The 24,298-nt window shown below is 58.0% G+C and overlaps 1 protein-coding gene across 3 annotated transcripts in view; it reads right to left on the minus strand.

The window, feature by feature from the left end:
- BRD3 (bromodomain containing 3) overlaps positions 1-24,298 on the minus strand; it is a 37,755-nt gene that overhangs the window by 7,119 nt on the left and 6,338 nt on the right. For 2 of the 3 annotated variants that reach the window (XM_055351477.2, XM_055351478.2), the window contains exons 2-9: positions 15,785-16,110; positions 14,825-14,962; positions 14,098-14,245; positions 12,918-13,132; positions 10,616-10,987; positions 7,860-7,988; positions 4,266-4,457; positions 2,539-2,774 (exon numbers count right to left, since the gene is read on the minus strand). In XM_055351477.2, the coding sequence (XP_055207452.1) occupies positions 2,539-2,774; positions 4,266-4,457; positions 7,860-7,988; positions 10,616-10,987; positions 12,918-13,132; positions 14,098-14,245; positions 14,825-14,962; positions 15,785-15,997 (1,643 nt within the window). In that variant the 5' untranslated portion in view covers positions 15,998-16,110. Of the gene's footprint in view, positions 1-2,538; positions 2,775-4,265; positions 4,458-7,859; positions 7,989-10,615; positions 10,988-12,917; positions 13,133-14,097; positions 14,246-14,824; positions 14,963-15,784; positions 16,111-17,073; positions 18,888-24,298 lie in introns of those variants that run through there. The other variant, XM_063696853.1, reaches the window with a different exon arrangement.

Genomic DNA, 24,298 nt, shown 5'->3' on the forward strand with positions numbered 1-24,298 from the left:
AGGCGGAGGTTGCAGTGAGCCGAGATCGTGCCACTGCACTCCAGCCTAGGCAACAAAGCGAGACTCCTTCTCAAAAAAATTTAAAAAATAAAAAATAAAAAAAAGGTTTCAAGTCAGTAATCTAATCTTCTACCTTAAAAAGTAAAAAGAAGCCAAGTCTAAACTAAGCAAAGCAAACAGTAAAGATCAGAAATAAATAAAAGTAAAAATATTTTTTTAAAAACATCAATGAAATCTAATTATGTTTCTTTGAAAGATCAATAAAATTGGTATGTCTCTATCCAGATTCACCAAGGAAAAAAAGACACAAATTACCAATATCAGGAATGAAAAAGACACATCACCACAGGCCCTACAGACAATAAAAGGATAATAGAGAAATACTAACCAATAGACTAATGTCCATAAGTTTGACAATCTGAGTGGAATGGATTAACGCCTTAGGCATAAACCTCTAAAACTCACTCAAGAAGAAACTGATAATCTAATAAGCCTACACCTATTAAAATAATTGAATTCATGATTAAAAACCTTCCAACAATCAAAACTCCAGGCCCAGATGGTTCTGCTAGTGAATCCTACCAAACATTTAAGTATTAATATCAATTCTATACATTCACTCCAGAAAACAGAAGAGGGGCAACACCTTTCAAATCTTTTTTTTCTTTTTTTCCCTGAGGCCAAGTCTTGCTCTGTCGCCCAGGCTGGAGTGCAGTGGTGCGATCTCGGCTCACTGCAACCTCTGCCTCCCGGGTTCAAGAGATTCTCCTGTCTCAGCCTCCCGAGTAGCTGGGATTACAGGCGCCTGTCACCAAGCCCGGCCAATTTTTTCTGTTCTTAGTAGAGACAGGGTTTCACCATGTTGGCCCAAATTTCTGGGATTACAGGTGTGAGCCACTGTACCTGGCCTCAAATCACTTTTTAATTGCCTCTAATCACTCAAATATTATATCCCAACCAACACTTTTTTTTGTAAAGAGACTGAGACCACTATGGGCAACACAGTAGGATTCTAACTCCTGAGCTCAAGTGATCCTCCTGCCTTGCCCTCCCAAAGTGCTGGGATTACAGGTGGGAGCCACCACACCAGGCTGCAACTCATTTTTGACGCCAGCATTATACTGATACTAAAAACAGACAAAGATAGTACAGGCTGGGTATCCCAAATCCAAAAATCCAAAATGCTCCAAAATCTGAAACGGTCTGAGTCTTAACGTGACGCTCAAAGGAAATGCTCACTGGAGCATTTCAGATTTTCAGATTTGAGATGCTTCAGTTTTGAGATGCTTCAGATTTGAGATGCTCAATGGGGAGTATAATGCAAATATTCCAAAATCTGAAAAAATCCAAAATCAGAAGCACCTTTTATTTTGGAAACATCCTTATTTTAGATAAAGGATACTCAACCTGTATAAGAAAAATGGATTTTTGCATCTGCCTCCAAAAAGGAGAGAGGGAGGGAGGGAGAAAATAAGGGAAGGAAAGACCTATCCCAACCATTCCACTCGCTGTCTTCATTAATGGCTGACCCAGCTGTCTAAGCCCAAACCCAGGACACCCATGCTCCTCCTCTCCTCCCTCCAAGCACCAGGGCCTGGCCATGCCGCCTCCCAAAGTAGTCTATCTCCAGAGCCACACCAATTTCTTTTGCCTGCACAACCACGATAACCTCCAAAGGGGTATCCTTTCTTCCATTCCTGATTTCCACTAAGCTATTCTCCATAGTGGCGAGGATCTGATCATGTTGAGCTTAAATCCTAACTCTCCTTCATTTGCTTGAAAAGGAAGCATGAACACCTCAAACAAAGCCGGCTGATCTCAGCAGCCTCAACTCACCTTTTTTCCCAACTTGTTCTTTTTCAGTGGTGCCAACTTTGCCCTCATTCCCAAAAGGAACACGTCCTACTGGCCTCTGTGGCTTTGTACCCGCTGTTCCCTGTTCTTGGAACTCCCTCCCTGGCCCTCTGCTGCCAAGCTTGCTCCCACACAGCTGTTGCCTCCCCCTTGGGAAGCCTCCCTTCCACCTGGCCAGAAGAGCTCCCATCCCGGGCCTGAGCTCCTTCCCTACTAGCTCACACTGCTTTGTGGCTCCTAGCGTGTCCCTAGCAGACACTCCTCAGGGTGGTGCCCAGCCACAGCAGGGGCTCCCGAAGGAGGCTGAATGCAGCTGTGCACGATTCCACCATCCCTGCCCCCTGCCTATGGGCAAGTCCAAAACGGGGCGTTCAACTCCCCCTAGTCAAGATCCTTGGCCCAGACCAGAGAAACATCCCAAAAGCTTCATGATGTGGAGACCAGGCCGTGCCAGCGCTTCAATGCCCAGAATCCAGGCCAGCCCCACAGACAACTGAGCAGCATCACCTGGGCCCCCGGACTTCCCAGCACAGGTCTCATCAGGCCCTCTGTCTCCCCGCCCCCATCACCCTGGTTTCCAGGTGGCCAAGGCACAAAGCCCCCAATCCCAGCACTGCTGCTACATGAGCCCCCATGGCGCGCTGAGTGCTGGGCTCTTGGAGCCCGAGCAGGTCTGGAGCCCACCTGCCGGCCGTGGTCGTGCTGTTGGCCTTCTTGGCAGGAGCCTTCTTCTGCTGAGCCTGCTTGGCAGGTGGAGCCACCTTGGCCTTCTTCTCTTCCTCGGCCTTCACTTTGTGCTTCTCCTTCTCCTTCTCCTTGTCCTTCTTCTTCTTCTCCTTCTCCTTCTTCTCCTTCTTCTTCTTTGGTTTGTTTACTGGGGCCTGAGACAGGGCGGCCAGCTGCTCGTGCACGGCCTTCAGCTGGAAAAGGGCGGGTGGCTGAGCAGGTGCTGGGCACGGCCCACACCACTGGGGCTGTGTGGCACCCTGGGATTGGAGGGGGCTCGGGGCGATGTCAGAGCTGCCTCAGCTGGGTGAGGAGGTGAACCAGGGGCACCCGGGCCCTGCTCTGCCCCTCACTCCCGTGACCCCCAGTGAGTCATGAGCCCTCTCCGCCTCGGCTTCTTCGCCTGCAGTGGGGAAGAGCTGCCTGGCCACAGGCTCAGCACTGCGCGGGTGGCACAACAGGGACTCGGTAAGGGCAGCTAACTTTTTTAAAAAAATGTATTATACTTTAAGTTCGGGGATACATGTGCAGAACGTGCAGGTTTGTTACATAGGTATACATGTGCCACGGTGGTTTGCGGCACCCATCAACCCGTCATCTACATTAAGTGGGCAGCTAACATTTTTATTATTACCATTGTTCAGATAAGGAAGGACTCTCTAGAAGTTTAAATGCCCGCACAAAGGAGATTTTCATCAGTGATTTCTGGGAAGCCATTTGATAATACGCAGGACTCCGGGGTTAAAACAATCCACTGCCAGCAACCAGCAGTAATCCAGGGCCGCCCTGCAGCTGGCAGTGTGCCAAGCGCCTCGCCCTCCCCACTGCAGCCACCCCCATGGGAGAGGCCCCTTGAGAGGCACTGCCCATGTGAGGCCACGACCTGTCCCTGCCTCTGGGTGGTCTGTGCAAGGAAGACAGCGGGCGGGTGGAGGAGCTGCCACCTCACAGCCATCTTCCCTGCTGTGTGTCCTTGCCACTTCAAAATCAAATGTCCAGCCCAACTCTGGGGACTGCAGGGCCATCGCTGTCCTTGCAGCCCTGATTCATGCTGTTCCCCTCCTGACTCGACAGCCCTGCTCTATTTTCTCCCAATCTGGGGTCCCAGAAATCATGCATCTGGCTGGCTGCCAGAGGTCTGGGGAAACAATTCACATCTTTCTCAATCTGACCTCAAGACAGCTCAGAGTGGGTGACATTTGTCCCATACTGCAAACGAGGAAAGCAGAGAAGGGGGAGGAAGCACAGCCTGGCAGCGGGACTGGGGCTGGGCAGCTGCACGGCAGGGCCCTCAGGACCCTGGAGCCTGCACCCCACCCCACTGCAAGTGACTGCTTGGAGCCCAGGCACTACTGTGGCCTCTGCAAGTGCCTCACAGGCCTTTCTGGAGCACAGCAAGGCACACATAACCACACATGACCCCTGAGCTCCCACCTGAGGCCCGCCAGGTGTCCAGAAACATCCCAGCCATGTGTCCCCGCAGCCACCCATGTGTGCTGTGGGTTAGGCTCGCACCACCCCAGACCTGGGGAGGGCACTCCGAGTGTCTTTACGAGGAAGCACTACCGTGGCTGCTGAGGGACACAGGGCAGAGGAGGGAACCATGCAAAGGGACGGACCTTGGGCTGCTGTGCCAGCAATCCCGCCTCAGCCCCTGAACCCCACCCAAGCATGCCAGTGCCCACCTGCTCCTGCAGCTCCGCCAGCCTGGTGGCCCGCTCCTCCTCCGAGTCCGAGCTGCCCGAGTCCGAAGAGCTCTCCTCACTGCTACGGCTGCTCTCAGCGCCCTTGCTCACCATGGGGGCCGCGGGGGCAGGCAGCGCCGGTGCCTCCACGGGCTCATCTGGCATCTTGGCAAACCTCATCTCAAACACGTCCTGCGGCAGAACAGAGGCTGCCCTGAAGACATGGATGCCCATGGGGCTGCCCCTTGGTGTGGGCCCTCAGGGTTTCTGAGGTGCCCCTGGGGCAGCACCCACAGCTGTTATGAAGGTCGGGCTAGGAGGAGACAGGGTCCCGCCTGCCTGGGGGGCTGTGGTTGCTTCCAGCTTGCCCACCCTCCCTCCCCAGGTAATTCCTGCGGACAGGCCTGGGAGGAGGGGACACAGGAGCTGGGCCACAGCTCCCTTCAGCAACTCCATGAGCCCTCTCTAGAAGATGCACGCATCCTTGTAGCCTCCTGGCCCAAAGCTCCCTGGGGCTGCCTCTGCTGTGAAACGGGAAACAGTGTCTTCCCTTGAGCTTGGACAGGGTCCTCCACAGCCACAGGAGTCCAAGAGTGTTGACCTCTTCCCATCTCTTCACCCCGGAACTGACTGCAGCATCACATCTCATGAACGGTTAACTCCAAAAGTTGGCCTAAAAGGCCAAAGTCTAGTCCTATCGATACTTTATTTACAAAAAAATATAAAAATTAGCCAGTCATGGCAGCACATGTCTGTGATCCTAGCTGCTCGGGAGGCTGCGATGGGTGGATTGCTTGAACCCAGGAGGTCGAGGCTACAGTGAGCCGAAATCATGCCACTGCACTCCAGCCTGGGTGACAGAGTGAGACCCTGCCTCAAATATATATATACACACACACACACACACACACACACATATATACACACACATATATATACACACACATATATATACACATATATATACACACACATATACACACATATATATACACACATATATACACATATATACACACATATATATACACACATATATATACACATATATACACACACATATATATATACACAAATATATATATATACACACACACACACACATTTTTAAGTTTTACTTTTACTAATTTTCTTTTTCTCTCAAGACAGAGTCTTGCTCTGTTGCCCAGGCTGGAGTGCAATGGCATGATCTCAGCTCACTGCATCCTCCACATCCTGATTTCAAGCGAGTCTCCTGCCTCAGCCTCCTGAGTAGCTGGGATCACAGCCATGCGCCACTACTCCCGGCTAACTTTTTGTATTTTTAGTAGAGCCGAAGTTTCACCATGTTGGCCAGGCTGTTCTTGAACTCCTGACCTCGTGATCTGCCTGCCTTGGCCTCCTAAAGTGCTGGGATTATAGACGTGAGCCACCACGCCCGGCCTACTTTATTTTTTGTAGGGACAGGGTCCTGCTCTGTTGTCCAGGCTGGTCTTGAACCCCTGAGCTCAAGTGATCCTCCCACCCTGGCCTCCCATTACAGGGGTAAGCCACCACACCCAGACTTCCTATCAAAATTGACTTTGGAAAGCCTTTGGACCAGGACCTAGGCCCTCAGTCACCCCTCTCAGCAAACATCCCCCTCCCTGGGGCAGCCCAGGCTCACTGAAGACAGGGAGGCACAGTGATGTGGAAATGAGGGGAGATTTCTTTTTGCCAAGCTCAGAAACCTGAATCCACACCGTCTGCTCACGTGACACGCCTCCACTGCTCAGGCTGGACCCAGCTCTGGAGAAGCCCACCCCAGGCTCTCATATCCCAGGCTCTCCTCTCAGGAGATGTCCCCAGAGGCAACCCAACCCACAGAGCAGCGGTCCAGGACCCCGCTCGGCCGACAGCCTTGAAGGCCATGCAGGTCAGGTCGTTTTGCTGTTGGGCTCTAACCCCACAGCTCAACTGATAAAATTGCACAATTGCTAAATAGTGCTCAGTCATGGAAATCCATCAGCCTCAGGGTCTCCTCTGTTGCCCAGGCTGGAGTGCTGTGCAACCACAGCTCACTGCAGTCTCCAACGCCTGGGCTCAGGTGATCCTCCCATCTCACTTTCCGGAATAGCTGGTACTACAGGGACACACCACCACACCTGGCTCGTTTTTAAAATCTGTTGTAGAGACAGCTCGTCTCAAACTCTTGGCCTCAAGTGATCCTCCCACCTCCGCCTCCCAAAGTGCTGGAATTACAGGCGTGAGCACCATGTCTATCCAACAGCACCTGTTTCAGGAGCAGGGGCAGAGCTGCCAGCTTCCCTGCTTGGTCTGCAAGCCTGGGTTTCCGTCCTCTATGCTCAGCTCCCTCGTTAAACTCAACCCGGTATTTACCAGGCTCCAGAGGACTGGGCTTTGCAAGGTCTTTTGGGTTCAAGACACAGTAAGCGAGGTCTCAGTATAAAACCAGGGTTCTGACGGCTTCCTCTGGATGTAATGGGACCTCCAGGACCACCCTGGCATCATCCCCCACAGGACCCAGTGCACAGAGAGGGTGGCAACGGCAGCAGTGCCTGGGAGAGGACCTTGCGCAGGCCCTGTGCGAGGACCTTGCGCAGGCCCTGTGCGCGAGAGGGTGGGAAAGGCAGCAGGACCCACAGGGGGAACGAGTTTCTCTCTCTGCCCCTTTTATGGGTCCTGTGTCATCCACAATAATACCATGGGCTGCTCAGGGATTTCAAAACAGTCTATGCAAGGACTGGGAACATCTTAACACGACATTCTGGATCCCGTGAAAAGGAAAAGCATGCTGGAAGAGAACACGTACCCATAATTCTCCCCTTTCCTCCAAAAATCAAGTCCTTTGATTAAATAACATTTATAACAGTGGTGCTGTTATTTATAAAAGCAAACCACCTGTGATCACAATTAGAGAAGGTAAGAATAGATTCTGGCACATCCACCCACACCAAAATATGTGTGCGGGACCTGGACTTTGGCAGAAAAATGCACACGCAGGCAGGAGCACACACACGCACACACGTCCACACACACACACGAATATCTCTGTGAGGTTTGTGCATGTTCACAAAGTCCCTGCGCTGAGAGCTAGACCACGACACTCCTGTTTTCCCTTAAGACATCTCACTGCTTCCTGCATTTTCTCCAGTCTGCCTTTTACTTCTGTTGTCAGAAAAGCAAAATGCTACACAAGCCACTGTCACCTAATTCATCCACCGGCTGCACTGACAGGCTAGTGTCCAAGCCTCTCCTTGCCACAGAAGACTTGCTGGAAACTACAGTCAGGGAAGCCACAAGAGAAAGAGCATCTGCCGTCCCACCTGGTACACGCACCAGTCCCTGGAGGGAAAGACTCACTACTGCGACACCCCCACAGAGCCCCAGTGGTCCCACCTGCTTGCTGGCTGCCCTGCCCCAGTGGCAGCTCCTGGAACCCAGCTCAGAGCCTGGCAGGGACCTGGTTGGCACTTGGGAAAAACGTGTTGAGGGAATGAGGCTCTCTGAGGCCTTCCTTGGCTGGACATTCACCTGGGCGCTTACCCCACACTGAGGCCAGGATGCCCACAGCACTGAGCTGAGCAGCCCCACCCGTGCCCAGCCTCGGGTTACCTGGAGCTTCCGGGCCATGGCCACAACCTCATGGTCTGGGGGATTGTATTTGTAGCAATTCGAGAACATTAGCCGGACATCAGCAGCAAAGCCCTGTGCGTCTGGGTACTCTCGGCCATCCATCTTCCTCTGCAACACACAGTGACAGGGGCCAGTGAGCGTGGCTCGTGGCGTCAGGACTCTCTGCCACACCCCACGAGATGAACTCTGGAGCCTCAGGAGCCACTGCCAGCTCCAGGGCAGTGCCTACTGGCCTGGCCGGCAGGACACCCCAGCTCTCCGGGACCTCGTACGAGGAAACCCAAAGTGAGGACATGAGAGGGTGACTTGATGGCTTGGCAGGGAGGGTCTGGGACTCCAGAGACAGATCTCCTAATTGGAAGAAAAATGCACTCAACAAGAAATCCCAGGTTCCCGTAGGCGTCCCTTGGCCCCTTCCTTGTCCAGAGCTTCCCTTCACACAAAGCGGGTAAATCTTCACACGCCGACATGCCGTCAGCAGCCCCAGGGGGCGTGAGGCTGCAGCAAAGTCAGACTCCACCAACAACAGGGGGCCTGCTCAGTCTACACAAGGAAATGTCATTTTTTCCCTGGAGGAAGCCAGTAGCTGTTAGCCAGCTTGTGTCTTACAGAAGCACCCTGGTATCCCAGGGGCCTAGCTGGACCTAAGGGACTCCACGCTGTGTCCAGCGGCAGCTCCTGAACCCCACAGGGGTGGAGGCAACGGGGGCGTGTCGGCTGACACCCACCCACGTTTACTCGGCCACACAGAGACCCTACAGCAAAACCCACCGCAGGTCCCACCTGGCTCTGGCAGAGAACTGAGGCCAAGGCCTGGGCAGACAGTGCCAGGCGGCAGGGGTAAGGAGGGGCACACAGTCAGTCCCCAGAGCTGGGAGGTGCAAGTGGCTCTGCCAGGGAGTGGCCAGAGGCAGGATCGTCGAGGGACGCTTCAAGGTGGCCACTGGGAACACACTAGTTGGGGCAAAAAGAGGTCACGCTGTGCCCGAGGGAGTGAGTTTCCCATCCTGGGATGGCTTCAAGGAGAGACACCTTGTCGGGGACCTCGAGGGACGACACACGCAAGGGCAAGGCGAATCTACCCCGACCGCTCTGTGGGGTCCAGGCTGCATTTGTCCAGGTGCCAGTGAGATGGAGGGGCCAGGTCCTAACCCGCAGAGGGCGCCCCCAACTCAGGGCCCGTACCCTATGCACTCAGACATGAGACCCATCCAGAAGGAAGGGCTGGCAGAAAGAACCCGGGGGCACAGTGGGACCTGAAAGCCTCTGATGTTGGGGGAAAAGCTTGTTTTCCGTTTTAGCATGTGCCGGGACAAACCATCCCCAAAAGCTCCATCTGTATAATCTAGAGGTCCTGAGGCCTCTCTCCCTGATTCACTGCCCCTTTTCCGCAGCGTCCGGGCCACAGTCGCGGGCAGCAAGTGCTGCCACTGCACCTGGCTTCTCCCCACGCCAGGACAGACAGAGGTGGGAAGCTCCGAACAAAGCAGATCATGACTTTAAAGTCAATTGATTTTCTAGAGCTTCTTTATTATGGTTTCAAGGGCAAATCAGACCCTTTGACCAAAATGGAATGAAGCTGAGCTTGAGTCCAGCCCAAACACTGGAACCCCCAATGATGTTCCAGAAATTCCTGTTAACTGTGCTATGGTAGAGACACACAAACCCCAGCCCTGGAGGCTGCAGCCGAGGCTCCTGGCAGCTTCTGGGCTGCGTGGCTCCGGCCCTCAGCTTCCCCACCCACGGCAGTGGAGCCAGGCGGCCCCGCTCGTCACTTTCACCTGACTGTGCACCGGGCTCTGGGGCCGGGGCCAGCCAGGTCTGTCCTGCCCGAGATCCAGTCAATCAAGGAAGAAAAGGGTTTCATCAGCAGATCCTGCCTCAGGTAGGCAGAATGACTGCGACTGGCTTCCCAGGATGAAAACTGCCCAACAGGGCTGCCAGCAGCTCTTCCCAGGGCCGCACGGCAGCTGGCGGAGGAGGCGGGCCACACCTCTGCCAACCGCCTGCACGTCCCTGGGAGCTGGCTTGGAGCTCTCCCAGAGGGAGGGCAGGTGCCAGCCAGGAGTCTGGAAAGGTGCTCAGGGAAGACCCGGTGGGGCTCACCCTGGCTTGGGGCGGCGCAGCTCAAATGCCGCACCCACCACCACCCCCCATAGGGACCAGACTCACTCTGACCTGCTGTGAGGCACACAAAAGCCCAGGCAGAGGCTGCCGCCTTGAGAAGACTGGCATGGGGGAGGCCAGGCTCTCGGTCTCAGCTCTGCCACCCACCCAGGTCCCGCTTCCGTCTGGTGAGGGGGTGGGGCTTGGAGGCACTTAGGGCACAGAAGCCAGGCCATCCCCACTGGCCGCCTCACTCCTGTCTGCTGTGAGGCGCCTGTATCCGGGGCTTGAGGGAAGCGAAGTGCAGCTTTAAAACTTTGCGAACTGTGAGAGTGGCCCAGCTCTAGGGACCCCCTGACCTGATGACACAGAATGGGAGGTAGGAATGAAATCAATGAAATCACTAAACGGGTTCGATGGGAATAAACAACAACAGAGCCACAGACTCCGGGACCCACAGGCAGAGCACGCCTTCCTCGCTGAGCCCTGCCAGCCACAGCCGGTGCTGCGGGGGCCAGCCCGGAGGGTGCGCTTCTCCGGCAGGCGAGACCCTGCTCCCCGAGAGCCCCCACTCAGCCAGCACAAGACATCAGCACCCACGGCAGAGCCGCGGGACACGGGCCACGTACTTTCACGGTGCTGAGGTCCATCGGGTGCTTGATGATGTCGTGGTAGTCGTGCAGCTCCAGGGCCTCGGCGTCCACTGGCTTGTAGAAGGGCCAGGCATAGGCCGCGTGCTTCTTGGATAGCATCTCCCTGAGGATGCTGTCGCAGTAGCGCAGGTGCTCCGACAGCTTGCCCTTCTTGCCTGCGTGCTGGGGCACCTCGCCGTCCTCCAGGTCCTTCTTGGGAGGCTTGATGGGGCGGCCGCCACTCTCCCGCCGGGCCACCACTTTGGCCTGCTTGGGGTCTGACAACGGCGGGGGCGACTCACTCCGGCTGGCAGTGATGGCCGACGTCGTGGGAGTGGTTGTGTCTGCTTTCCGCTTCACGCCCTTTTTCTGCGACAGTGAAATAACCAGTGAACCCCGGAAACCAGGGGCCCCGAAGACGCATGTCACTGCAGCCGCGTTTCTGGGGCACTGTCTGCCTGCCTGGCGCTGGGCTAAGCGGCCACATGCACGGCCCCACAGGAGAGGACACCAAGGCTCAGGGGCCATGTCACTGGCCCAAGGTCACACAGCTGGCAGTGGTGAGGCTGGGACTCTCCCTCAGGCTCAACTCTGAAACCCGCCCTCACCTGGGCGTGGGGAGACACCTCTCTCCCTTAGCCCCGAGGGCTCAGGGGTCCCGGGTGGGCTCGCACCTCACACCCCAAGCCGTGTGAGGTGCCACATGCAATTCGCCAGACACCTAACAAGCACCCAGACCAGGACCCAGGGACCTCGGTGCTGCAGAGACCTGGGAGGAACTCCCTGCTTTTAGAGACCAGCAGGAAAGTTCCAGACAAGGGCCTGAGAGCGGGGGCTCCGCGGACAAACACAAGTTTTGCGGGACAAGAGGGAGGCAGGAGAGCATTCCAGACACAGGGCAGGGGGCAGCCCAACCAGGAGGCATGAAGCAGCCACAGCAGCTCTGGGAACAAGGGACCTCAGGGAGTGAGTGGGCAAGTCTGGACTCCATCCCAGCAGCAGTGGGAGCCACCGAAGGCTATTTCAAGCAAGGAGAGGAGGGAGATGACCCACAGAACCTTCTGTGGGTGTGTCCTGGGGACGGAGCCAGGCACCAGGCAGACGCGCATGTTTAACGTCCAGGCCTCGTGGGGGTGTGCAGGTCTCTCTGGGCAGCCTGCAAGGGCCTCAGCACCCAGCACCCATGGGCATCACCTCAGCGTTCCAGGGCCAGGGCTCAGTGTGCACCCTGAGACCAGCTCAGCCGGCTTCTAATCTTAGCCCAGCGGGAGAGGAGCCAGCGGGAGCCACGGCTCCCAGCCCACGGCACCTGCCATCTAGACAGCCACCCACAGTCACTGCCCAGCCAAGCCGCCGCCCTCAGACTGGCAGGGGCCGGAGCCGGCTATCCACAAACACTTGACAGGCACCCACGGGCTGCCAAGCACCAGGCGCGTGCCGCACAGGGCCGGTAGGAGCAGGGACAGACTCGTCTGGCCGTGGCAAACGGGACATGCTCCAGAAACAGCCCCCGCTGGGGGAGGCGGCTTGGCCAGGGGCCACCCATAAGTGCAGGCAGTGAAGGCCACGGGGAGGGGAAGCAACGGAGGTGGCGTTTTACCTTGGGCGAGCCATTTAACCCCTCTGAGCGCCCGCTTCCTCATCTGTAAGATGGGGGAAATACTGTCTGCCCCAGAGGGTTGCTGTGAGGATCAAATCGAAGAAGATAATACACATAAGTGCCTGGCACGGGCCCTGCCCAAAGCAGGAGACTCACCAGGCCTCGCTAGCCCCACATCTTGCAGGGAGCACCCACTCCCTGCCAAGACCAACAGGGCCCGCTGTGAAAAGCTCCCAGCCAAGTGGGGAGCAGGACAGGCAGGTCCCCATGCTCCCATGTGGAGCCCACAGGCGGGGCCAGCTTGGGTGCTGGCACCTCACAACGCACCCAGGTAGGTACAGCTGGCACCACTCTCCTGAGTGTGAGCAGGGGAGGACCGGGACCCCTCCCACCCTGGCTTCTCTCCCACAACTTCCCTACCTTGACCAAGCCTTTGGCCAGGGCTTCTGCCCAGAGAAGCTGGGGTTCAAGTTCAGCCAGGCCCTCCCTTACCAGCTGTGTGACCTTCAGCTCCCCAGGCCTAGGTCTCCTCATCTGTGTCAGTAACAACGGCCTGAGATCCCAGGGCACAGAGAGAAAACACTCCCAAGAGCCGGCACTCAGGGAAAGGTGGGGGCCCCCCGCCTGCTGCTCCTGCCCTGACCTCAGGAACCCTGGCTGGGCTCAGATGCCCCACCCATCCGGACTCAGGGTGCTCACCTTGACGACAGGCGGCGTAGGAGGGACCACGGGGACAATGGGTGTGGCAGGAGGAGGTGGGGCGGCAGCTGGGGGGACTGGGACCGACGTGACGTTTGCAGTGATGGTTGGTACAGGGGTGGCAGCGATGACGGGCGTCTGGGAGACAGTGGGGGGCACGCTCTGAAAGGGGGTCGCTGGGGAGACAGAGGACACGGCCGCCACTTGCTGTGTACCTTCAAGACAAGGAAGGGATGTTCAGCACACCAGGCTCCACTAGTATTTCCAGAAGCTTCCAGTGCCACCCCTCCAGCCAGAACACGGGTACCAGCTCTGTGCTGCCAAGACCCCCAGCCAGAAGAACCCCCCATGCTGAGATGCCCCCCATCCTGCATCTTGGGGGCAGGGTTGGTCTGGCTCATCTTGGCTGAGGGCTCCCTGAATGAAGTGGAGGCCCCCCACCACAGACCATAGGAGGCGGAACGAGGAAGCCAAGGCAGTCCCATGGCCTGGCAGTCAAGGGCCACCCTGGAGTCACGAAAAGCTGGTACTGAACTCGGTTCCCTCAGTAACAAGCTGAGTGACCAACGATGTGGCCGTACTTAGCCCCCAGCTTCTCCCATCTGCAACACGGGACGGCCCGTGGCACTGGCCATCCCGCTCGGTCAGCCTCTCCACCCAGACACGCCTGCATGCCGGGTTCCCATGGGATCTCGGGGCTCACGACACTAATCACCACCATGCTCCCTGACAGCGAGACGCGGTCTTACTTGACCAGGGAGCCAGGCAGGTGATAGTGACTCTCAAGTCACAGAGAATCAAATGAGTGCTAAAGAGACAAAGCCCCAGGAGGGGCACAGGCCCCACGCATCATGGAAGAAGTGACTTCAGGGCTGGAGCTGTAAGGGGGAGCAGGATTTGGGAAGTGGAGAGCAGGGACAGGTGATCCTCCTAGACCATGAGCTCCTCCCCAGCGTGGGCTCAAAGGCAGGCAGCTATGGCGTTAACGTCTTCCGTATCCCCGGGCCCGCTGCCCCTCCAACATCACCCACAGGCCACGCTCATCCAAGACCCGGCACCCACGAGCTCGTCACGACAGATGGGAAACAGCTCAGACAGCTAAAGGACTCGCGTCCCAGCCCATCCACCCGTGGGCCTCTGCAGAGAGGCCCAGCCCCTCGCCTGCCCCGGCTCCCTTTACCTGCGCTCTGGGCTCCCGCAGCCGGCTTCCGACCTTTGCCCTTTGGAGCAGGGGGTAATAATTCAACTTCCTCTTGGGGCATCTGGGCCACTTTTTGTAGAAAAATTTTCTCTAAAGCTTGGGCCATTAGCACTATGTCATCTGTGGGCTGAAGACACACAGAGTCCAGGTCACGTGTCAGGAAAGGAGCTGTGTGCTTGCAAAGGACATTATTAGTTGTAGCTCAAAAAAATATTTAAAATTTGTTAACAGATTTGGCAGCGCAGGAGAGAACAAAATGAAAACATATATGTGTGTGTGTATATATATATGTTTTGTTTTTTTTTTTTTGTGATGGAGTCTTGCTCTGTCACCCAGGCTGGAGTGCAGTGGCATGATCTTGGCTCACTGCAACCTCCACCTCCCGGGTTTAAGTGATTCTCCTGCCTTAGCCTTCCGAGTAGCTGGGATTACAGGTGCCTGCCACCACACCTGGCTAATTTTTTTGTATTTTTAGTAGAGATGGGGTTTCACCATGTTGCACAGGCTGGTCTTGAACTCCTGAGCTCAACTGATCCGCCCACCTCGGCCTCCCAAAGTGCTGGGATTACAGGTGTGAGCCACGGCACCCAGCCAGGTGAAGCGCTTTGGGCCTGCCCAAGAGCTGCTGCAAAGCGCCCAGGCCCACTGCATTGCACAGCGCCCCAATCCTTACTGCAAGCGGCATGCTAGGCCCGCATCTTCTTACCTTGTTATAAATGTAACAATTTGTAAACATGGTGTTGAAGTCCTGCATACATTCGCTTGCACTCCAATAATAATTATTTTCTAGTCTCTTCTTAATAGTCCCCATATCCATTGGGTTTTTTATTATTTTATGATAATCCTAGGAAAGAGATTTTCAGAGGCATTACCAGAAGATTCTACATAATTATTTTCACAATTCCCAAGTGGACACAGCCCGGCCTTTCCAAGTGGACTGAGGACTGGGGCTGGCCCAGAGGCACTTTCTGGTCTCTGAAGGCAGTGGGCTATGGTGACGTGGGTACTTGGCCAGCTCCAAACTCCTGCCCAACCTCTCTCCAGACCCCAAGCATGTGCAGAGAGGAGCCCACGGAGTTAGGGCAGACCCCAGGACAGGTCTACATACTGGAGATGGGGCCAAACCTTCCAGGGACCAAACCTGCAGGTGACCAGGGCCCAGCAGAGCCCAGAGCCCAGGCCACCAAGTGCCAGCCCAGGGATTCCTCTGCAATGCTCAGGGTTTGTCTATTTGGGCCCAGGTCAAAAATGAGCATGCAGATGAGGGCACCATCACCTGGAAAGCAGGCCTCAACATACACTCGGCCTCTAACTCCAAGTGGGCTCGCCAAGCTGGTAGATGGGCCATCCTGCAGGAGCCAGTGAGGCAGAAGAAGGCCTCAGTGAGCCTCGACTCCTAAGCCCCATCACCGTCCGCCTGCTTTCCTCCCGGACGCGCGTGGCTTCTCCCTATTTCCTGCACCTGGGGCAGCCGCCCTCCACTCTCCCACGCCCATGTGACCCCTGTGTGCCTCTGTGCTGTGGACTTCCTGAGGCACAGGCTGTCCCCAGCTTAGCAGCAAATTCCCAAGGCCAGAGGCAGTCTTTCCAGGAGTGGGGCCAGCAGGAGGGGGACAGAGGACGGCAGCAGCACAACGTGGCTCTTGGGGAGGCAGCAGCTACGCACCGGCAGGTTCAATTTGATTGCGTCCACGGGCTGGTAGAAGGGCCAGGCGAACTGGTGTTTCCAGAGCGTCTTCACCACCACATTCTGCATGTACTGCAGCTGGTTGGTCTTGCGGCCGGGCTTGCTGGGGTTGGAGACCTCCGGGGGGGGTGGGTTCACAGGGCCCGGGGTCACCGGGATCCCCGCGGGGGCGACTGTCGTGGTGGTGGACATCCTCCGGCAGCTCACTCACTTTCTGTCACAGCAGCGGCTTGGAGAGGCCCTGGCTGCTTCTACGCTCCCTGAGAAGGCGCGACGTCCCATTTCCGGGCCCAACCAGGCGACAGCTGCAGAGGAGGAAGCACAACAGAGAGGAAGGCCAGTCACCCCGGGGACCCCCACCTCTCCCAGCCTCGGCGGGCTCCTGAGGGCACCTGTCGGGCCCCAGCAGGGCCTGCTCCACTCACTCACCCCCATTGCCCAGCCACCCAGGTGAGAGGCTGTCGGGAAAGCTGCTCAGGCGAAGCGCCACCAGCTCAGAACGACTCTCCAACCACTACTCTCAGGCACGGGAGGGAAGGCCTGGGCGGTGGCGGGAGCTCAGGCACATGCCACTTGCTCCCAGGTGGGGGCTTGGGGAACACACTGGGAGGCAGGTGTGCCAAGCGACTCAGCCACTGGCAGCCTTCTGCCCACCAACCACCAACTCGTGGGGTCGACTCGTTGCTACTGGGCTCTGACAGCTTGGCCACGACAATGTACTGAAGAGTGACCCATGCATGGACAGCCACGGTGTGGGCCCAACACAGCCAGGGGAAGTGGGGCCGGCACAACACGGACGTTTGCAGACCCAAACACGGTGCGGGGAGGTGGTGCCCTTGAGCGAGGCCAAGCAGTGAGGTTCTACCATAACCAGGAGAACGAGCCCAGGTTTGTGATGGCGGCGTGGTTGTGACCCGGCCTGGCTCTCGGCCAATCAGAGAGGCGGGAGCGGCGGCTCAGACCCTGCCGACCTCCACACCCCAGCTGACCACGGGGAGCTCTGCACATGCGAGATGCTGGGGCTTCCCTGGCCCCGACTGGCTAGCCACAGGCAGGGCTGGCAGGAGGAGGCCACCGCTACCCTGCGTGTCCCAGGAGGGCACAGACAGTTGAGAGCGCCCATAGGAACGCTGCACAGTGGAGAACACATGCAGGCCTCCAACCATGGCCAGGGCCCTGCGGCGTGGCCCCGTGTCTACCTGTAAAGGTGTGGGGCAGACTTGAGGAGCTCTAACCCAGCGCCTGGGACTTCAACTTCAGCCTCGTACCTTGCTGCCATTTGGGCCTTTCCTGTAGTCGTGTAACTGACAGTTAGACAGGTCACGGCTGGAGGCTCCCCTCGGAGCACAGGCAGCAGCTCTGCCGTGGGAGGAGCCGGCTCCGGCCCCAGAACCGGCCACTTGTAGACGCTCAGGGCAGACAGTCAAGACTAGGGGAAGTTTGTGAGCTGGGTGACATCTGGTTGGTCCCCTGAAATCTGCCTCGGTGGGCAGTTACACCACAGCCATGGGCAAATGCTGCAAACCAGGACCCCCTCCCCAAGCTGGATGCTCAATGTTGTCAGCACCCTGCGTGGCAACCTCACTTCCTCCCACCCCACCCCAGAGTGGAAAGGGCTTCAAACTACACGCAACACAGCTCACCCACCAAGCATGCCAGCACGAGAGAACATGCCTCATCTCCAGGGGCGCCCACCTGTGCCAGGGTCTCATCCAGGGAAGCCCCTCACACCCACCCTCTTCTACGCCCTCCTGAGGTGAGCGGGTGCCTCCATGCCTCTCCATCTCACCGACCCGGTGCTCACAGCCCCAGGCTGCAACCCTGGTGGGGAGGGCAGCCCCAGGCCAAAGCGTGGCAGCACTGCCCCTCGCCGCCACCACTTGCTAGGATTTCCATGAAGCCCTCCCAGCAGGGCTCCCTGCTCTGTCCCGCAAGGACCGCCTAGCCCGCACCTCAGGGTGATCCTGTTAAAACCAAGTCGGATCAAGTCACCGGTCTGCTCAAAACCTCCCAGGGGCTCCACGTGACTCAGAGTGAAAGCGAGTCCTGCCCCACCCTGGTTGGTGGGGCCTGGGGTGACCCAGGGTGACCGAGTCCTGAGACCTGTGTCCTGTCTCCTGTGACTTGCGGCCCTCCCTCAAGGCCTGGACAGCAGCAGGCTCCTGCCCTTCCAAGGCCTCCAGGTACCTCCCAGAACACCCTTCCTGCTGGGCCCCCAGGCAGCACAGACGCTGGGGCCAGCCACACGACCTGGTCCTTCCACTTCCCCACGAGGCTCCTGAGGGTGGAGGAGTCAGGCACAGAGAGAGCTCACGCCAGTTAAGGGCACCAAGCACCACACGCAGCTCCGCTGAGACTGCCGGGCAGCACCCTGACAGAAGGCCCAGGCTGTGCTGCTGCCGCCTCCCAGGGCCCAGATGTCGGCTCCCAGGTGTCGGTCAGGTGGGGACATTCCCAGTATCCACTGCTGCTGCACAGGCCCAGGAGCCAGGAAATGGGGCTGAAACTGACCTTTTGGGATGTGGGGGTGGTCAGGGCACAAAGGAAGGCTCCCAGGCTGCAGGCCAGCTTCCTCCAAGCATGAGGATGGAAGGTCACAGCTCAACATGGGGGCCTGCTTATGCTGCCGTCGGGACCCCACACCTGGCCAGATCAGGCCCTCTAAGCCACCCAATTCCAACCACCTGACCACTGTTCCAAACCAGAGACTGAGCAGGAGCCCAGCTCCAGCCATGGACACCGGAGTGCATGCCTCGTCCTGGGTGGGGAGGGCAGCCCCGCCCAGCCATGGACTGTGAGCTTGAGCAAGGCAGAAGGAGGGGCGCCCCAGGCTCTGGTTGGCACCAGCCCACGAGCCACGGCAGAGCTGCCCAAGGCCCAGCCCAGGAGCCCTCTTGCTGCTGCCAGGGAAATCCCGGCCAATGTGGTTAAAGCTCTGGGGCTGCACCTGGTGCCAGCATGTGCTCACTGAATGCCAGTGGTCACTACAGGCCCTGAGGGTGCAGTTTGCCTCCAGCTCCGCTACCTGGCAGAAACACACCGACCCCAACAAGACCTGGAAGGCTGAGGGGTGCAGTGTAAAAAGCCCCTGGCACACACGGGCAGGCGACTGCCCCACCCTCGGCGGCGAGGCATGGTGATCTCACCTCTCCTCTCCTGGAACACAAACCCTGCCCTCTGAGATACCTACACCCCACACACTCAGATTTTGCAAAAACTCGAGGACAACACGATGCCATGATAAGTGGCCCTGCCTCCCCCAGAAGCCCTTGGCATAGAAGTGGAGCCCCCAGGCAGCCTGGCACCAGCCAGTGGGAGGGGCAGGGAGGGAGGGCAGCCAGAGGGCAAAGGGGTGGCATCCCCCTCAAGCCCCCTCCGCTACCAGGTACTGGGACCCACCACCTGGCAAGGACCACGCCGGGCAGGAGGAGACCAGGAGGCGACAGTCAGGTGAGAGCCCGGGGTGACCCCTCCCTGTGGGAGAATGTGCAGTTCCCAGAGTCCCAGTGGGGTGGGAGGGCTGAGACGGGCTCAGTGCCTCAGGTCCCCGTCCACAGCACATTCACACCATGTCATCCCCTCTGGGGCCGAGGGCTGGTCCCGTCCACAGACACCTTCCCTCCAAGCGCAGTGGGTGGACAGGCTAGAGCCACAGCCAGGGCCTGGCTCTGCCACCCTCAGTGTCTCAACTGTCCAGACAGAGAAGCTGAAGAAACCAGAAGGCGTCTGTGCAAGAGAGCCCCACACAGACACTGCAAAGAACCAGGGCAACCTGCAGACCAACTCGAAAGACCTCCCCTAGGGCGATGGAAATGAGATGAGGCAAACAGCTTCCCGACCAGAGCCCATGCACCTTCCATGTCTGTGCAGGGAGCTCGGGGCCACATCCCGAGATGGGAAAGACAACTGAGGCTTCCACAAAGAAATTACAATGAAACAGACACTGGCCAGGCCAGCTGAAAATCAGTGATGGACTACGGTCCAAATCGACGTGGAGGTTCCAACAAGAGAAGGACGGTGGTGGGGTCACCCTACCCCAGCCTGCGAGTGCCCCAGAGGGTGCACAAGCAGGACAGCCACCCTGTTGCAGAGTGTGGTGCTTTCACACCATGTTCACCCCACCTCAGCCCTCTGGCCCAGACGTCGGTGGCTCCTCTGCCAGGTGAGGTGAGGTGAGGTGAGGTGGGAGCAGACAGTGGAGAAACACCACAAACAGCACAGGTGGTCGGCCAGGGCCACGAGCCCTTCAGCTCACCGATGCCGAGACCCCGCAATCCCCACAACAAACCTGCAAGGTCAGAATAATTGCGCACATGTACAGACGACTAAGCTGAGGCCCCTTCCTCCTCCACCTCCCGAATGCCACCTGAGCGCAGAGGCTTTGGGACACAAAGCACTCAGCAGTCGGCAGTGGAGGCACAGCCTAGGATCAAGACCCTGGGCTTCCTGTCCCAGGCTCCTCAACCTGCAGGCGGCCACACAGCAAGAGGACCCTGGGAAGTTAAAGAACGAGGCGCTCCTGCTTCCCCCACCCTCAACGGCCAGCAAGGACACAAAGGCAGCCCAGGGCAGGGCCAGCCGCCAGCCACAAGGCCCCTCCAGAACCCAAGGTCCAGTGGAGACTCCGAAAGGGCTGATTGCAGGGCCCCCACGGGGTCCACACACCAGACACAGAGACCATGCAGAAAGGCGGTAAGGGGCCCCCATGGGGTCTGCACACCAGACACAGAGGCCCTGCGAGAGGGAGGCATGGAGCGCCCGCGGTGTCGGCACACCAGGATTCACAGCTCGGCTCTCCACCCCCAGCTGACCTCGCTGTGAAGAGATGGTTTGTGCTGAGAGCTTAGCAAGGCCGTCGTCTACCGAGTGCTTCCCACCATAGCTCATGCGCAGGCATGAGAGTCATGCCTCCCGCAGGCCACAGCTTCACTCATGCAAGGACATTCTGGGGGCCGGGACGTCCTAGCCAGTGGCTAGAACTGGGTGTGACCATGGGCCCCCTTGGCTGGGGAGAAAAGGAGGTGCCCCTAGATCCCAAGTCCCCTGGGGCCGCAGCAAAGGGAGGAGGACCTTGCATCACTCCAGGGTGCCACGTGGACGAACAGAGGTAACATTGGGAGTGTGGCTGGCAGTGTTGGACATTCAGAACAGGTCTGCCCAAAACAAACATGGCCTTCACTTCTCCCAGCTCCCAGAAACAAAGTAAACAGAAGGATCACGTCTGGACACCAGGGACCAGCCCGTTACATCCCTGTCCCCCCCAGGCCAGAGCCTGACCACTCCGTGTCACCTGCCTCTACTCCTGTAGTGACTGTCAACTTTCTGGATTTCAGAAAGCCAAACCAGCAAGGGAAGCCTTTTCCCGGGGGGTAGAGGTGTCTCTCCTACACACACCCCTACCCCAGGGTCTGAGATGACATCCCAAATCAAACCCGGTATTCTGCAGAGATACACAAAGGTTCAAACTACAGACAGCCTTGTATCAGCTGTAAAGGGGGGCCAGATTTTGCTGCAGAAGAAAAAACCCAGTATCCCCTCGCTCAGCCCACTGTGTCACCAAGAGGGAGGGTGGGCGGCTGGCCGAAGAGGGCTCCATTTTATAGTCCAGGAAGGGGTGGCCTGGGCCCCACAGCTGGTGGGGCAGTGGCACTGGATCTGAAGCAAAGCTGGGCACTGGAGGCTGTGTCTTGGGCCAGTGTGCTGGCAGCGCCTGCTGGAGGAGCCAAGGGGCACTGATTCAACAGTGACTGTATTTCCGGAACCAGAGTTAGTATTGGGGGTATGGTGGCGTTGTGGTTATAATCTTTCAAAAGTCCTCATCTTTCAGAGATTTGGACTGAAAGTTCTATGAATGAAATGTGTCTGGAATCTGCTTCATGATAATGTGGGGGGTGAAAATGAGTGGGGTCTGGAAGAAACGGGCCAGCCCAGAGCTGCCCCCGCCCGCGGAAGCTGCTCAGAGGGAAGAGGGTGCACCTCCCTTCTCCCCGGGCCCCCAGCACCCTGTTCCTCAACACACACTCTGCATCCTGCGTCCTCACAGCAACTGTGGGGTCCAGGGTTCTGCCTTGCACCCATGCTCCACCTTCATGCGATGGGGAATAAGCCGAGGGGACTCCTGTGAGGAAGTGGGGCAGGGGTGGGGCAGATGGACGCAGGTGGAGTGACTCGGGCTGGAGGAAGGCAGCGGGGCCAGAGACACCAGTGCCTTAAAGTCTAGACACGAGACACACAAAACCTTCGTGCCGCAATCCCTCCTTCACCCCTCGCAGCTGCCCTGCGGGAATGTGCAGCAGAAGGGGGTGTGGTCTCCTGGGGGTAAACCTTTGCTCCTTTTCTTGGGGAACAGGGGGGCCCCACACCACAGGGACCGTGGACACTGGAGGGGCTGGAAGCCTGTCTGCAAAAATGTGAACCTGAAGGGTCTGTGAGCACGTACAGTGCAGGAAGAACTCATTTCACCGCTCAGCCCTCCTGTGGTGAAGGGGCTCCCACACAGCCTGCTGGCAGCCACCTTGCTCCAGGGGGCTCTTTGCTGTGCGGGCAAGGCCCCCTCAGGAAGGCAGCCTGGCGATTAGCAGCCTGTCGCAGCACCAGCAGCAGCCTCGTCCTCAGCAAGCGCACTCCATCCCTGGGACCATGGCAGGGAAGCGGTGGGTCCTCGGGGGACAGGCCTGGGGAGCCAGATGTGCCACTGCTCCTCTCCCCTGGGCACTGCAGGACAGGGATGGAGCTCTGTCTCCCAGAGGAGGAGGCGGAGGCTCAGAGACCCTCCCTGGGGTCCACCTCCCCGGGTCTCCCACTCAGCTGCCCACAAAGCCCATGCTAGAGAGCCCACAGGCACTGCCTGCTGGGCCCAGCAGAGACAGAGGCAGAGGCCACCCTTGCCAGTCGGGTAAAAGTCGGAGTGAGCAGGCAGCCTGCCTTAGACACAAGAGGATCTGAAACTGCCCAGAGAGGAAACTCAGAAAAACCACAAAAGTCCTCGAACGCCAAGCGAAAACCCAGCAGTGAGTGGGTCTGGTGAAATCCTCAAGAAAGACCCAGGCCATGCACAGTGGCTCAGGCCTGTGACCCCAGCACCTTGGGAGGGGCAGGAGAATCCCCTGAAACCAGGAGTTCGAGACCAGCCTGGGCAACATAGTAAGACCCTGATTCTACGAAAATTTAAAAAAATTAGCCAGGCCTGGTGGTGCACCTAGAATCCCAGCTATTCAGGAGGCTGAGGTGGGAGGATCACTTGAGCCTGGGAGTTTGAGGATGCAGTCAGCTGTGATCGCACTGCTGCACTCCAGCCTGGATGTCAGAGCAAGACCCTGACACACACACACACACACACACACACACCACACACACACGATCTGGAATGCCATGGAGATTTCCAAAGTAGCCAGCGGGGAGAGGGCAGTGGCCAGGCTCCCCTAACACTGACTAGCCCCCTTCCTGGGTCCCACTCATGCCCTATCCAGGAGAGGCTCTGTGCTGGACATGGAAGGAATGTTGGTGAGGTGGCCCGAATCCTACCTATCCTCACCCTTGCTGTGTGGCCCCAGGCAGGCCCACCTCTGGCCCTGAAGCTGTGGGTGGCCCCCTGAACCCTTCCCAAGGTCCCTGGACTCTGCCTTCCTCTCCATAGGGCACAGGAGGACCTGAATGAAAAGCAGAAATTCAGCCCCCTTTAGGCTGGCCCAGCCCAGAATTCATCAGAAAAGATACTGAGTCCAGGGCTGTTTCAGGGCTGTGGACAAACGGGGAGGGAATGGGAATCTGTCCAGTTGCCACCAAAGAAAACACCCAGAAAGGCCAGTAGCAGTCTCCCTGACCCCTCCTGCCATTCCACGGCCCTCTTGGGGAGCAGGGACCCAGAGGGGCAGGAGCAGGCATGCCGGCTGGCCAGCACAGCAGCCCAGACTTCAGGCACTCCACAGAGGGAGGACAGAGGGGTGCTGCCCCCAACGCCACACCCTGGGGCAAACCAGCCAAGGGGCAGCGGCTGGACCATGGGGGCATCTCCAGCCTGGCCTGGCCCCAGAGCAAAAAGTCCTTATTTGGGGTCCAGGGATGGGGAGTCCCAGCTTTCAGCAAACAGGCAGGGTTGGGAGGACAGCTTACCAAGGCCATTCCGGCTATAGCATGGGTCTGGAGGAGCGGTGGCAGGGAGGGGCAGGGCTACAAAGCTCTGCAGGGGCTCAACCAGACCTGCCAGCTAAAGGGTAGGAGACAGGAGCACTGGAACCAACGGTGGCGGTGCTGGAGGAAGCCAGGGGAGGCCTTTCCCAGGGGCTCCCCATTCCCCATGGGTCTCCAGCCCTGGAATTTCCATAGCTCTGGGCCTTTGTACCTGTGTCCCTGACTGGATGGCCCCCACTGGGGCACTCCAGCCCGTCTCCTGGACTCTGTCCTGCATCAGTGGGGGTCAGATGAGCCCCATCTTCCATAAGTGGAGGGGACGCTCAGAGGTGAAGGGGCACAACGTCGCCCAGGCAGAGAAGG

This window comes from Gorilla gorilla, chromosome 13 (genome assembly GCF_029281585.2).
Source record: "Gorilla gorilla gorilla isolate KB3781 chromosome 13, NHGRI_mGorGor1-v2.1_pri, whole genome shotgun sequence".
Taxonomy (NCBI): Eukaryota; Metazoa; Chordata; class Mammalia; order Primates; family Hominidae; genus Gorilla; species Gorilla gorilla.